Source organism: Sinocyclocheilus anshuiensis, unplaced genomic scaffold (assembly GCF_001515605.1).
Source record: "Sinocyclocheilus anshuiensis isolate Anshui unplaced genomic scaffold, SAMN03320099.WGS_v1.1 scaffold94, whole genome shotgun sequence".
NCBI classification, from domain to species: domain Eukaryota; kingdom Metazoa; phylum Chordata; class Actinopteri; order Cypriniformes; family Cyprinidae; genus Sinocyclocheilus; species Sinocyclocheilus anshuiensis.
In genome coordinates this window covers 425,450-438,128 of record NW_015546049.1, presented here as the reverse complement: position 1 = coordinate 438,128, position 12,679 = coordinate 425,450, and the positions used below count along the sequence as shown (strand labels likewise).

The window sequence follows — 12,679 nt, the reverse complement described above, 5'->3', positions numbered from 1 at the left end:
ATATGAACATTTATAGGCAGAGTTAGTAAAAATAGCCACAGTTGCCTACATGTACTCTTAAATACCCTGCCAACTATTATTTGAAAATAATACAGCAAATCAGACTGAATATCAGTCTGTAATTTTCCATCAAATTAAGATAAAAATTAAAACATTAAATTATGTGTGATTCATAAAGATTAGACCAAGGCTAATTAAAGATTAAGATCAGATTGGTAAAGTGGCAGAGATGAGAGGAGGACATGAAATTGTCTGCTCGAGATGCACTCTGGTGTTGCTGTTAGTTCTGGGTGGTAGCAGGAGGCCCCATACATTAGCAAACTCTTTGAAGTGAGTGACAATGGCAAGATCAAGGCTTCGGCCTGATCAAAAACAACGTTTCTTGGTGCTCTGTATCTCAGCCTCTTCCTGTGCTTCAAGTGCTTTGGTCAGTGTTCTCAGGTTTTTCTTCGTTCTAAGCCTTCTGATGACATGGGATTGTTGTAATGGAGAAGGTATTGTCACAAAGGGATACACACGAAAGTTGGTTGGAGAATCCTTTATATCTCAGCTTTATATCTCTTTCATAATATTGACCAATAGTACAGAAGACACAGTGCTGCTCACAAGTCATCAGTAATATGTTACAGTCATATTTTAAGCCTTATAAATATCCTAATACAGATGTGACTAAAACCTGAGAACAGATTTAGAGCCATTAGATAGTGGGAGGAGCTGCTGTAGCTTAAGTTAAACCAGATTCACTTCCTCTGAGACCACAAAAATGAACCAGAACCAGTGTGTAGTGGCTCATTGAAACTCAGCTGATTTAACTGAAGACATTGCTGATTCTCTGCAGATGAATGGAATGGCATTTAAAGAAAGAAATCTACATGGAGTGCACTAGAAACAAAGTAGCATTGACGTGTAATGACCCTGAATCATTATGACGCTAGTGTTCTGCTCTCAAGACTCATGGATAAAAGACTGAGTGCTGGATGTGAGGATGTGGAGTATCAGTGTGATTTCAGAGAAGAACTAAAAACATACTTAGAATATGGAGAACTTGCAAACGTGTTTAGATGAATCACAGTTTCCAAGTATCCACACATTTTTGAATATTTGTGAATAAAAATAAGCCTTTTTGCTCACCGAGGCTGTATTTACTTAGTCAAAAATACAGTAAAAAAAACAGTAATTTTGTGAAATATTACTATTTAAAATAACTGTTTTATATTGTATTATATTTTAAAATGTAGTTAATTCCGGTGATGCAAAGCTGAATTTTCAGCAGCCATTACTCCAGTCTTTAGTGTCACACGATACTGCAGAAATCATTCTAATATGCTGATTTTGCTGCTCAAGAAACATTTCTTATTATTGTCAATGTTGAAAACAGTTGTGCTGCTTTACGTTTTTGTGGAAACTGATTTTTCACGATTCATTGATAAATAGAAAGTTCAAAAGAATTGCATTTATTTAGAATAGAAATATTTTGTATATCTAATGATCAATTAATTGCATCCTTGCTAAATAAAAGTAATCAAATGTATTAAAATTGAAAAATCTTACTGACCTCAGTTCTTTTTTTATAGCATTTTACGTTTTTTATTATTATAATTATTACTATAAAATGGTTATTAATGTGCTGGTTTTCTCTTTACTTTTATGACAGAAGAAAATGTCCTTTGCACCCCGACATCTCGAGACAGCTATGAGCGAGTGTCTCATTCTGGGCCAACATTACCCCCAGGATTCCCTGCTCCACTGCTCTTTCCTGAGGGCCTGTCCTCCATAGAAACCCTCCTCACCAACATACAGGTATATAAAATATTTCAAAAGTTATAAAAAAATATTTAGCGTAAAGATCCACACTGCAAATCTGAAGCCTTTTTTCCCTTTTCAGGGTCTGTTAAAGGTGGCTATCGATAATGCACGGGTGCAAGAGAAGCAGGTCCACCTGGAGCGCACAGAGCTGAAGATGGAGCTGTACAGAGAGAGAGAGCTGCGAGAGACGCTGGAGAGGCAGCTCTGCGTCGAGCAGAAAAACAGAGGTGATTATTAGCTAATCTGAGCCAGTCTGCACACATTGCTTTGTTTAAGAAGTGGGTTTCAGTGCAGACCCCTGCTCAGGTCAGATCTGAGTGTCCCAGTCAGCACATGTACATGTAGTCAATATTTTTTTTTTCAAGAAAATAATAATTTTATTCAGCAAAGACGCATTCATTTGATCAAAAGTGACAGTAAAGTATTTCTCAAATAAATGCTGTCGGTAACACTTTAGTATAGGGACCAATTCTCACTTTTAACTAGTTGCTTATTAACATGCCCATTATTAACATATTGGCTGTTTATTAGCACTTATAAAGCACATATTCTGCATGACCATATTCTACATCCCTAATGCTACCTAATACCTAAACTTAACAACTACCTTACTATTAATTAGCAGCAAATTAGGAGTTTATTGAGGCAAAAGTCGTAATTAATGGTTTGTTAATAGTGAAAATTGGACCTTAAAATAAAGTGTGACCATGCTGTTCCTTTGGAGTTTCTATTTATAAATATTCACTCGAGTTTTCTAAGAGTACAATAGTGGAGTGTTCCCTCTATAAACTCCTAATTTGCTGCTTGTTAATAGTTAGTAAGGGAAGGTTGTTAAGTTTAGGTATGGGGAAGGATCAAGGGATCTAAAATATGGTCATCCAAAATAAGGCATTAATATGTGCTTTATAATACTAATAAACAGCCAATATGCTAGTAATATGCATGCTAATAAGCAACTAGTTAATAGTGAGAATTGGACCTTAAAATAAAAGTGTTACCAATAATCTTACTAACCCCAAACTTTTGAACAGCAGTGTATGTCACCAAGATGTCTCTTCTGATCAGCAATATATTGTTACATATCCCATTTTTAGAAGTTAGTTGGACATTTGACTATGTTTGATGTTTAAAGGAACAGTTCACCCAAAAATGGTTTTACTGTGGTTTTGTTTTGTCATTTTGACAGTGGTTGTCACTATGAACATTTGATGACTGGCAAGAGCTGTGAAACAATTCTTCAAAAATGTCTACTGTTGTGTATGGGTTTGGAACAACAAGAAGATGAATAATAACTGAGCTTTTGCTTTTGAGTGAACTGTTCCTTTAACATTTAGAATGTAGGACGAATGTATGTTTTTTTTCAGATCTATTAATTTATTTAATAAAAAATGAATTAATATTAATTTATTTCAATGAAAAATACAGTTCATACATACACTGAAAAAAATTTGCATAAACCGCTGACAAAAAATTCAGAAAAAACAGGAAATAGAGAAGAACATGACTATATGTCAATGTCCATATGTTTCCTATATTAAATCTGATCATTTTACCTTTTTATGACAATGCAAAGTTAGTACAGGTTGTAGCATGTCATGTGTTGCAACGTCCCAGAATATAATATTTATGAATTAATAATTCATGATATTTAATGGAATTTTTTTTTTACCTCGAAAAATATATTTCAAATTTAAACGATGTAAACTTTTCTTCAAACTGGTATAAATGCTTTCCAATCCATATGAAACATGAATACAAATTAGCATTTCTTTTGAACACATTTCTAAAAACCTGGTACCTTTTCTTAATCATGGACAGATTTTTTTGTCAGAGTTTGCTAGATGTTTGTGCAGAACAGAACACAATGCCTTGGCAACATACATGTGCTATCAGCAAGTTTTTATGTGTATTATGCATGCTGCAAGATAAGCTGTTGCAAATTTAGTGATTCAATAGGAAAAAGCTGTCTGTGCTTTCACATTTGAAATTGTATCTGCATTGAAAGAAGAGCTCATCTTCATTTACATGTAATGTTGTCGGCCCACATCACAAAAACATGTAAAACAGGTTCTCACATCTAACTGTCCGTCACTTGAGCTTTCACATCAGGTTTACTAACAAATAAATTTACACTCAATTTACTCTCTTAATCTTCTGTTCTCCAGAATGTACATACAATCGTAGTCTACATAAATCAGAAACCTCAGAGACAGCCGGCATAAAACGGCGGAATCATTAAAGAAGGTGTCAGGGCAACATGCACCATTAATGAATGTTGTTTAATTAGAGAGCTCCTCATCTCGTATTCTCCTGTCGCCCGCATTGTGCTCCAGATAGTCATGTTACTGCAAATTCAGCACTTTCCTTCAGCTGCACACACACACACATACAGACACTGAGAATTACCCTTTGTAATTACAAGTACATATTATGATATTAGTGTGAATGATTTATTATCAGCGTAAACAGAATTGCCGTGTTAATATTCGCGGCATCACATTTGATGAGGATAATGAATCTCCTGCATTAATTCATCAAATCAACTGGCTCTTCCATTAGTGAGAGATGTCTTTATACTCCAGCCAACTGACTTCGAATCGGTTTCTGTGTTTTATACCCAGTGGTTAGAGAAAAGATTAACAAGAAGAAGAAGGTTGGTCCTAGATCACTCACAGAGGAGAGATTCACATCTATCAGACAGAAAGGGTTTTCTTTCTGCTGACTGTGCCGTCTGAATTAAACTCTTACTGCACACTGGAAAATTAACATGTTCCACTGGGCTCCAGCCTAGTTTCACATAGTCCGGCGGGCTAGAGTGAGCGGTGGCCGGTGGCTAGAGTGAGCGGAGACCGGTGGGCTAGAGTGAGTGGAGGCCGGCGGGCTAGAGTGAGCGGTGGCTGGCGGCTAGAGTGAGTGGAGTCCGGCGGTCTAGAATGAGCGGTGGCCGGTGGCTAGAGTGAGCGGTGGCTGGCGGCTAGAGTGAGTGGAGACTGGCGGACTAGAGTGAGCGGCGGCCGGTGGCTAGAGTGAGTGGCAGCGGGCAGGTGGCAACAACAATACTACAGCGAGAATAAAAGTTACGCCTTCTTTCTTTGCGTGAACATTTGGGCGCCGTTATGCAAATCTTCCCACATCGTTACGTAGACATGTTGGGGGCATGTTAGAATGAGCCGTTTTAGGTAGGCGTGGCTGACTCTTAACTTTTATAAAGAATATCTCTTTGGATTTGAGACGTTGAATCTTTGAGTCTTTGCAACTTTACAGATCTTCTTTATGCACCAAGAGCTTGTAAAACTCCAAAGAGAAAGGAAAAATTTAAATCGCATCATATGACCCCTTTAACCAAGATAATGCTTTATTGTATTTTAGTTTTAATTTTAATTAAAGACATTTATAACATTACAAAACATTTTTATTTCAAATAAATACGGTGCTTTTGAACTTTCTATTCATCAAAAAAGTGTCATGGTTTCCAAAAAATAAAAATAAATGTGAAGCAGCACAACCGTTTTCAACACTGAAAATAATAAGAAATGTTTCTTGAGCAGCAAATCAGCATTATGTCAGGGAGTCTCTGCCTTCACAGTCACCTACGTCACCTCAGTCACCAGCCCCGACACACACCAGATCGTAATCACCTGAGTACTGATCACCCGTACCTGCAGAGACTCATTAAGCACACTATATCCCTGCACTCCTCTCACTGCCTCACTGTCCGGTCTACCGGTCACCAGCTTGAACTTAGCCTGACTCCTACCTGTGTCTGACCTGTTTGTTTACTTACCCCTAGAAGCTCCATTGATCCTGTTCTCCTACGATCCCGTTCTCATCATCCCCGGATACCTGCAAAGGATACCAACTCAATACCCAGAGCTAAGAACCCAAGAACTCTCTACCTTCTCATACTCACCTGTCATCAACTTGCTCTCCGATTTGTCAATAAACCCTCCTGTTTGCATCCTTACCTTGTGTCTCTGGCTCGTAGTGTGACAGAAGACCGGACCCAGGACATACACCTCTGTGGATCCCCGGGTTCCCACGCCCGCAGAGATACTGGAGGAATTGGTCCACACCCTCCGGGCCTCTCTCACGCCAGTCACTACCCCGCCATCTGCCTCTGTAAGTCCCATGGCCATACCTGCTTGCTATGCTGGTGGCGCAGCTGAGTGCGGCGGCTTCCTTCTCCAAGTAGCATTGTTTATCGAGATGCAGCCGCAGAAATTCTCCATGGAATGCTCGAAGGTAGCCTTCTTGATTTCCCTGCTAACTGGCAGAGCACTGCTGTGGCCACGAGCAATATGGAACGGCAAAGTGCCATAAACAACTCATATGATGCTTTCACTAATCATTTCAAGGAAGTGTTTGGATCTGCTACAGGTATGCTCTCCGTCCCAGACCAACTCCTACGGCTGCGTCAAGGCTCATCTACCACCAGCGAATACACCTTGCAATTTCGGACGCTAGCGGCGACTAGTGGCTGGAACGAAACCGCTCTCCTCAGTGCCTACCGGCAGGGCTTGAATCCTCGCATCCGCGTGCAAATGGCCATCTATGACGATACTAGAGAGCTTCATGCAAAGAGCCACATGCATCTCCCAACAGTTGTCAGCCTGCCAGCCTGACGAAGCCGTCCACCAGCCTGCAGCAGCCACCAGCGGTCCCCCAGTACCAGAACCCATGCATGTGGATTCCACCAGACTCACTCGCGCTGAACGCGCTCGCCGCCTAGCGGCTGGACTATGCCTGTACTGCGCTGCTCCAGGCCATTTAACTCAAGCCTGCCCCGTCAGGCCCCCACGCCCTGCGGTGAGTACCATTCAACTCGAACCAGTAATCTCAACTTTATTTTTGTTACCAGTACAACTATTCACCGCCGATTGTTCTGTTTCAGTCTCCGCCCTCGTCGACTCGGGCTCTTCGGGCAATTTCATAACACGAGACCTCCTAAGCCACCTCCATCTGCCCCGCCAACGTCAGGCCCAAGAGCTCCGAGTTGAGACCATTCAGGGAAAATCGCTAGGGCGTGGGCGGGTCAACTACCGAACCCCGCCAATGAAGCTGAAGATCGGATGTCTGCATGAGGAGACTATCACATTTCTGGTACTGGAGGGATCCACCATCGATATCATCCTGGGATGCCCCTGGCTCACTCTCCACTCTCCAGAAGTCAGATGGGAACCTTGTGAGGTTACTCGCTGGAGCGAGTTGTGCCGGCAAAACTGTCTCGTGGCGATCCCCAAACCGCCTGCGTGTCTAGTTCGAGCCCCAGTTGCCTCCACCCTAGTCGAGAGTCCGGAACCTCAAGAAACACCCACTGTCCCATTTGACTATGCGGCATTCCAGGAAGTTTTTAGTTAGCAGGACGCCACCCGCCTTCCACCTCATCAGCCATGGGACTGTGTCATCGACCTGCTGCCTGGGATGAAACTCCCCCAAGGGTAGAGTATACCCTCTGTCCATCCCGGAGCGCAAGGCCATGGAGGATTACATACAGGAGGCTCTCAAACAGGGATTCATCCAACCATCCACCTCACCAGCTGCCTCGAGCTTCTTCTTTGTGGGCAGGAAGGACAGGGGCTTGAGGCCGAGTATCGATTATCGCACGCTAAACTCCCAGACGGTAAAGCTGCCATACCCACTTCCCCTGGTCCCAGCCGCCCTCGAGGATCTCTGTGGAGCCCGCATCTTCTCCAAGTTGGACCTGCGGAGCGCGTACAACCTTGTTCGTATCCAGGAAGGCGACGAGTGGAAGACGGCATTCATAACTCCCGCAGGCCACTATAAATATCGGGTCATGCCATATGGCCTAGCTAACTCACCGTCAGTCTTCCAAGGCTTCATGAACGAGGTGTTCCGGGAGTTCCTTCATCGCTTCATGATAGTCTATATCGATGATATCCTCATAACATCGCCACCTTGTGAAGCAGGTCCTCCAGAGGCTCCGACAACATCACCTTTACCTTAAACTGGGGAAGTGCGAATTCCATCGCTCCACGGTTCAGTTCCTCGGTTACGTCATCAGCCGGGATGGGTTTCAGATGGACCAGGGGAAGGTAACAGCCATCAAGGAGTGGCCACAACACCAAACTGTTAAGGACCTGCAAAGATTCCTTGGATTCGCAAACTTCTACCAAAGGTTAATCAAGATCTTCAGCATACTCACGGCTCCTCTTACCTCCCTGCTCTGAGGAAAGCCCAAGTCCCTGTCCTGGAGCCCCAATGCCCACGAAGCATTCGATCAGCTCAGGGAAGCCTTCAGCACTTACTTTTCCACGAAACTGACCCCAGCGGAGCAGAACTACGACATCGGCAACTGGGAACTGCTCGCCATCAAATTAGCTCTGGAGGAGTGGCGTCACTGGCTGGAGGGAGCCCACCATCCTTTCACTGTCATCACCGACCATAAAAATCTGCAATATCTCAGAGACGCTAAAAGACTCAACCCACATCAAGCCAGATGGGCATTGTTCTTTACTCTGTTCCAGTTCACCATCACTTACCGTCCCAGAAATCGCAACTGCAAAGCCGATGCTCTATCGTGCCTGCACTCTCCCGACACACCAACCGAACCGGAACCCATTCTCCCTCCAGCTCTGATAGTCAGCCCCATTCAATGGAACATCTCCAAAGACATCCTTGACGCCACTCGCACTGAGCCTGCTCCTCTGGGAGGCCCAGAAGGGAAAACCTATGTCCCAACATCACAACGCCAAACCCTTCTGGGCTCAGTTCACAGAGTACCAGGCTCTGGACACCGAGGCAGCAAACGGACCCTCTCGCTCCTCCAAGCCCGGTACTGGTGGCCCAGTATGGCCCGGGATGTCACCAGGTACATACGAAGCTGCTCAGTCTGTGCCATGTCTCAAACTCCTCGTCATCTTCCCGTAGGAAAGCTTGTCCTGCTACCCATACCACGGAGACCCTGGTCCCACATAAGAGTGGATTTCGTGACTGACCTACCCATCTCCAACGGAAACACATGTATCCTCGTCGTAGTCGACTGTTTCTCTAAGGCCTGTAAATTTATACCCCTCAAAGGTCTGCCAACAGCACTAGAAACTGCAGAGTGCTTATTTAGCCATGTTTTCAGAAACTACGGCATCCCGGAAGATGTGGTCTCAGACCGGGGTCCCCAGTTCATCTCCTGTGTATGGAAAGCCTTCTTCCGACTCCTGGGAGTGACCGTGAGCTTGTCCTCCGGGTACCATCCTCAGACGAATGGCCAGACTGAGCGAAGGATCCAGGAGCTCGGGCATTACCTCCGGTCATACTGCCACGAAGATCAGCACAGCTGGAGCCATTTCCTCCCCTGGGCCGAGTATGCAAAAAACTCCCTCCGACAGAACACCACCAGCATGACCGTCTTTCAGTGCATACTCGGCTACCAACCCCCGCTCTTCCCATGGACGGAGGAGCCCTCGGAGGTTCCAGCTGTGGACTTCTGGTTCCGGGCAAGCGAGAGAGTGTGGGACTCAGCTCACGTCCACCTCCAACAAGCAGTGCGGAGGCACAAGGCCTTCACAGATGCCCGGCGCACCTCTACTCCTACTTACCAGCCTGGAGAGAAGGTCTGGCTGTCCACCCGGGATCTGCGCCTCCGCCTGCCCTGTAAGTTCTCATCATTCCCGGATACCTGCAAAGGATACCAACTCAATACCCAGAGCTAAGAACCCAAGAACTCTCTACCTTCTCATACTCACCTGTCATCAACTTGCTCTCAGATTTGTCAATAAACCCTCCTGTTTGCATCCTTACCTTGTGTCTCTGGCTCGTAGTGTGACACATATTAGACTGATTTCTGAAGTATCATGTGACACTGAAGACTGGCGTGATGGCAGCTTTGCATCACAGGAATAAAGTACAGTTTACAACATATTACAATAGACAACAGTTTAATTTACAGCCTTTGCATAAGAGATTCATAAGAGACTTCTTTAAAAATATTTTAAAAATCTTACCCATTCCAAAGTTTTGAACAGTAGTGTACATTCCTATTAGTTATTATTATTTTTTCCATGTGTGCTTTTTTCAGCACTCATCCAGAAGCGGCTGAAGAAAGAGAAGAAGACCAAGAGGAAACTGCAGGAGGCTCTGGAGGTGGAGTCCAAGAGAAGAGGCCAGGCCGAGCAGAACCTGCGGCGGACGGCCTGCAGTGAGAGATCACCCACTCGAAATGGTTAGAATGCACACCACACGACCACCACCCTGAGGTGATGGTACGAATTGTAAGTGTCTGTCTAGAAAAATAAAGGATGTAAAAAGTTAACATCTGGGTTATAATTTGATACGTAACCAGGTTAATGCATGTTAAATGACAGCTGGTACTGAATCAGCAGATTTTGTTTGTTTAAACTGATATATGAAATTTACTCAGAACTTTTAACGAATTGTTAAAAAAAGTGAGAAACATTGTGGCTGAACCAATTAACAGGGAAGGTTGTAACTACTCATAACCCATTTGTTTCTACCGGACCACAAAGATCAGTCAAATGTTTTATTTGTTTAATCGTTTTTCCAGTTTGTTTGTTTTTTTTTTTTTTTAATAAAATGCTTAAAATTATGTGGGCTGGTATTTAAATTATTTCAATTAAATTTGATGAACAGAATCAACTGATATACAAAATTTAAAGTAATATTTTCTATATTTTATATTAGTGATTTTCTATATATTTTCTTTGAAGTAGTTTGTAACACAGAACACAGTTCAGAGATAAGTTGCAGATTTCAAAACAACTTAAATTTGTAGCAGATAACTATGGGGAAAAATATTAAATTAGATAAATAGCACAAAGGTTACAGACATTAAAGCTGACATTACAATCCCAGGTCTCCCAGGAAAGCCATGTGATGTATAGTTACCGTTTTGACAGCTAAATAGATACCAGTATTGTACACTGTAAAATGTGTTTTATTGGTATTTGAAGAGTAAAAACAGACACTTAATTAAAGTTAAAGTGACAAATAATTCATCACCCTACTTATAACTGTTTTCATGTTAACAGACCCTCCTCAACAGGAAATGGAGACAAACCATAACAGCAGCAAAACAGACACTGACAGAACAATACAAGGTACAGATGTCTGTAGATGTTCCGTCGCATTGTTTCTTCATGGATCTATATTTAAATGTGTTTTCCCCTGTAATCTTCAAAGTCTTGAAAGAAATTACCACCGCAGATGGATACCATAATGGATACCATCTATCCTACATACTGTATAAGAGATGGTGTTGTCCATTAAGTTCTGCTGTTTGACAGTGTATATGATAATGTAAACAGAGCCCTGATGATGTATCACAAGCCTTTGTTAGAATACTAAACATTTAAAACATTAAGAGTGAAATTAAATTAAATGACACTGATGCAAAAAGGAAAAAAAAGGAAAGAAAGGATAAAGACAAAAAAGGGGAGCAGTAATTAATGGGTCCCTTAATTGTCCTCATGAAATATTTGCATGGGCATAATTTACATAATCTACATGTTGTAATTAATCTTTCAAAGGGTTTGCTTTCTCTTTTCGTCTTGGTTGAGAGGAAAGCGAGGGAGCGAGGGCTCTTTTTTTGTTGTCTTTGACATTTATTCAAATATCTTCTCCTTTAACAATCCTTTCATCTCCCTCTCAGTCCATACACGTTAGAACGTTATGTATTTGTCCGTTCATTATATGCTGCTCGTGACATCAGTCAAGCTTCATTCACACCATTTATTTTTCTCCACAGACGGAAGACTCTTTCTAAAGTCCACAATGATGTACTGAAGAATGAAGACAAGGAGTAAATGCATTCATACTGTATAGAAGAGACTGTAGTCAATTGCCTGGTAAATAACGTCTGCAATTCTGCTGGAGGACTGATGGAAGACAATGAGGCAATTTTATAGGCTGATGTCAGTGTGTTACAGCACAAGGACTTGACAAGATTATTATGCCCACTGAAAGTCAGCATTCAGTTGAATGAAGCGTGAGTCACCTATCCTCATGAGATGGCCGAGAAGAAAATGGTCTCACAACGCACACCTGGCTGAATAAGCAGGTTTCCAGGGGGCTTTTCGCAACACTGAGAAATTAAAAACATTTTATAAAGCATTTCAATTTGCCTGACTACACTGACAGATGAAATCTTCAAATCAGACCACTTCTACCATTTCACATTTTAAGTCAATTTCAAAACATAATTTCATGAAGGGAGGTGTCTGAAGAAAGATTTGAATTTATTTAGTTATTTATCAAATATAGAAACTGCATTTCAATGCGTATTGTGTATCTGTGTTATTTCGATAAGAAGGTATAGCTGTCCATATTTTTTTTCATTGTTGTATATGGGATCATAGCAGATTTGTCAAATTCATCAAATATGTACATGAAAGTGTAGACATGCTACTCTGCATTGTACGCTGTAGATCTAGGAAATCAATACAAATGTTTTTAATACGATTTCTTGCATCTAAGTTATTTTTTGTTCAGTTGCTGTTTATTATCCTACTCGACAGGGAGAGCATGCTGGCATGTCACAAACATGTTACTTCTGTCCTGTCCATCTGGAATACAATAAAGATTTTTCCCACATGCTTTACAAGGGAGATGTTTCAAAAACTATAACTGACTGATACTTGTTTTGTGTGACTTCTACAGCAACACTAAATCAAAGTAGTCAAACACAAATACTTTACTACTCTTGTTCTTGTTTTCCACTAGTAAGTTTTTTTTAAACTTCCAAGACATAAAGACATATTACTTTACTGTATTTTATTATTTTTTATTAGTTATTTATTTATATTTTACTTGCAAAACTGAAAGACACTCTTGTTCTCGTTTACCACTGGTAAAATTTTGCAGAGCTTCTTTATTTAATTTTAATGTCATTTATTAAATTGTA

General features: G+C 41.8%; 1 protein-coding gene across 1 annotated transcript in view; it reads left to right on the top strand.

Annotated features, from left to right (window-relative positions):
- LOC107699095 (dachshund homolog 1-like) overlaps positions 1 to 12,359 on the top strand; it is a 59,390-nt gene extending 47,031 nt beyond the window's left edge. Inside the window, exons 7-11 of the mRNA XM_016500265.1 lie at positions 1,655 to 1,800; positions 1,886 to 2,033; positions 9,839 to 9,982; positions 10,809 to 10,877; positions 11,525 to 12,359. Coding sequence (XP_016355751.1) covers positions 1,655 to 1,800; positions 1,886 to 2,033; positions 9,839 to 9,982; positions 10,809 to 10,877; positions 11,525 to 11,562 — 545 coding nt within the window. The 3' untranslated portion in view covers positions 11,563 to 12,359. The remainder of the gene's footprint in view (positions 1 to 1,654; positions 1,801 to 1,885; positions 2,034 to 9,838; positions 9,983 to 10,808; positions 10,878 to 11,524) is intronic.
- The last annotated feature ends 320 nt before the right edge of the window (positions 12,360 to 12,679 follow it).